Source organism: Echinops telfairi, unplaced genomic scaffold, assembly GCF_000313985.2.
Source record: "Echinops telfairi isolate 266 unplaced genomic scaffold, ASM31398v2 ScPeMD7_7421;HRSCAF=8459, whole genome shotgun sequence".
NCBI classification, from domain to species: Eukaryota; Metazoa; Chordata; class Mammalia; order Afrosoricida; family Tenrecidae; genus Echinops; species Echinops telfairi.
This window is the reverse complement of record NW_022111321.1, coordinates 10,306,510-10,309,278: the sequence shown is the minus strand read 5'-3', so window position 1 is coordinate 10,309,278 and position 2,769 is coordinate 10,306,510. Positions and strand designations below refer to the sequence as shown.

The 2,769-nt window shown below is 45.4% G+C and overlaps 1 protein-coding gene across 1 annotated transcript in view; it reads right to left on the bottom strand.

Annotated features, from left to right (window-relative positions):
- The window catches only part of ARHGAP42 (Rho GTPase activating protein 42), a 248,484-nt gene that overhangs the window by 74,757 nt on the left and 170,958 nt on the right, over positions 1 to 2,769 (bottom strand). The window contains exon 7 of the mRNA XM_030887682.2: positions 2,713 to 2,769. This exon is cut by the window's right edge and continues 7 nt beyond it. Within this exon, the coding sequence (XP_030743542.1) occupies positions 2,713 to 2,769 (57 nt within the window). The remainder of the gene's footprint in view (positions 1 to 2,712) is intronic.

The window sequence follows — 2,769 nt, the reverse complement described above, 5'->3', positions numbered from 1 at the left end:
CTGTGACTTAGGTTATTGTCTGCTATCAGGGGACTTGCATGCCTCCCAGAATAGTAATTGTCTGCCTAATTGTATGAGACACCAGAATGATCAAACTTGTTCAAGAATGAAATGTATTGCCCCTTTCTGTGATGTATGACTCTGTAATCAGATCCCCCTAAAGTGATATGATGCGTAGTTAGCAATAAATAATGAGGCTCCCTGGTTCTTGAGAGGAAGGTGGCTGAAGGTGGCTAAGGAGGACAAGGCAGCGGCTTCTCTGACGGCTAAGTCCCCTCCACGAGGACCATCAAGCGGAGCTGAGGTGAGCTACGCTACCATGAATTGCGTCTGACTCCATTACTTGACTCCATCTTTTACCTCTCATGCTCTCTATGACTTGACTATAATCTCTACTTATTATCACTGTACAATTGCGCCTACCGAACCTGTGATGTTTTGTGGGGTTCCCTCTTCCCTTTAACCCCACACATGCACGCACACGAGCACACCATTCTCCTGGGGAGAGGGTGGTCAGATGTACGCATGCACGCACACCAGCACACCATTCTGCTGGGGAGAGGGCTGGTGGGCTCCCACACTCATCTTTTTGGTTGGCAGCCAGGTGCTGAACCACGGTGCTAGGGAGGGTTTCTAAAACTAGATCAGACTGCTTGATTTCTGCAATATACAACAGCAAACAGAAATCGGGTTTCTGCTAAACAAAAACTACAGAGATATTAATCCTCATGTGGTGTTCACTTGATAGGTCCTGGAAACGTTTTTCTTGAAATTTTCCCAGGTTTCCCCCCTCCAGATTAATTTGTCAATGCATAACCTCCACACCAGTGTGGCCGTGTTTCACTGGGCTCGTTTCTATTGCTCTCACCGTTGAGGTGGAAATGAAGTAAACCCGCTGGATGAGACTTGGAGACGAGAAATGAAAATGAGACGAAACTGACAATCCTATTTAGTTTGGCCAGACAGGCTAATGGGAAACTATAGCGGCCAAGGACACATTTTGGAAAGAGGGCAGTTTGCACATTCATTTCGATCGTGCTGTCACTAGGAAGGTATGCAGTTCGGACGACACGTGAGAGCACCCCAGCTTGGCCTGAGCTAGAAAAAAGGAAGAAAGCGCATTTCAAGGGAACGACGGCTTCCACTTCCTTCACTTACACCAGCACCAGAACTCATAAATTCTTCCCATTCCTTCTGTCATCTGGGAGCAAACAATTTTACATCTGACTTCATCTCCCAGAATGGCCTACTTTAATGGGCACACCAGGACCGGAAAGGCAGAGGCCACCCTGCACGGTCCTCCAGAAGTGAGAAGGTGCACAGATGTGGGAGGGTCATTCCAAATGCCAGGACAGCATAGAGACCAGCACAGCACTGGAAAGAAACGGGCACAGGTAAAGGTGATGTATGGTGGGGAACTGTCAGAATTAATAAGGGTACTTTCAGGGATCGGGGTCAAGAAATTGTTTAACATTCGGAAACCCCCAGAGGCAGATGTTAAGCAGGAAGTTTGACAATTTGGTATGGAGATTACAAAAGCCATGGCAGGATGCTGAGGCTGGGCTAGTCCATGAGAAGGAGAAGAGGCACAGTAACTCCTGGTCATCTGCCTGGAACAGGAGTTGCCACGGTGACTGACTAACCACATGCTTCAGAAGCCCTTAGAAGTCATAGAAAGCTTTACGGGAGTCTCCACACAGCCAATATGTCCATAGGAGGTGCTGAGTCTATTCGAGGGGATTGACAGCTTAGATGGGGGACACCCGGAATGGGAGTTAATTCTGCCAGCCAAGGTCAAAACCAAAAGTCCCAGTCTTGAGCCTGTTTGGTAGCCTTGAGATCCGAAAGCTCCTCTCGCTTTAGGGTTGCCGTCTGCCTCATGGACAGGAAAGAGTCCAGGGACCCCAGTTAAGAGAGAGGAGCAGGATCCTGGGAGGCACCCAGGGCCAGATAACTGTCCCCATCTCCTTTCGACCTCAGTCTCGCATTATACTTAGAGGGTCACTATTAAGTTGGAGTCAGAAATGGAATCATATCAAACAGATTTAAAAATGTGTCATCCTTTCATGTTATCACCTCCACTAGAATAATAGCAGAGTACTTTGTTTCTTATTACAAATAGGTTATATTTTTAAAAGACTGGTATAGAAGGAAAAGATGCCTTAAATGAGGTATTTGATTACTAATGCATTTACGATCCCTGTCCTCTCCATTCATGGGAATTGCACTGATACAACACAGATCATTGGACTCTAGACTTTTCATCACAGAGCTTCGACGAACCCTCAGGAGGATGTCTCCCGAGACAACAGCAACAGGGTAACATATTAGTTAGTATATTACTGGGGGATGCTAAGACAATGATGTAAGCTTAGAAAGACCAGCCACCTGTCCTTTTTTATAATATTGTTTACATGAAGAAATCCATGATTTTTACACTGATTTTGGAACATAAGTGACTTCATGGGAAAGCCATGCCAACTGTCCAGCCCTGGAAGGAGTGGGTGGGACCGAGGAAGACCAGCAGCTGTAAGTTTTCACCCTTTACCTGAAAGTTTGAAACATGGCTCCCTTTACCATTGCAGTGTCTTCATTTACATATATGCAATGTACATCCTTTTATTTTTTACATGTAATTTAAAAATAATAGACACACACACACACAAGTAGGATGTTTGAGGGTTATTGTCTTATGCAGAAACTAGGACTTACCGGCTCAACAAATTCAAACTTCTTTTTTTCTTGAACCTCTTGGATTTTAAAGACATA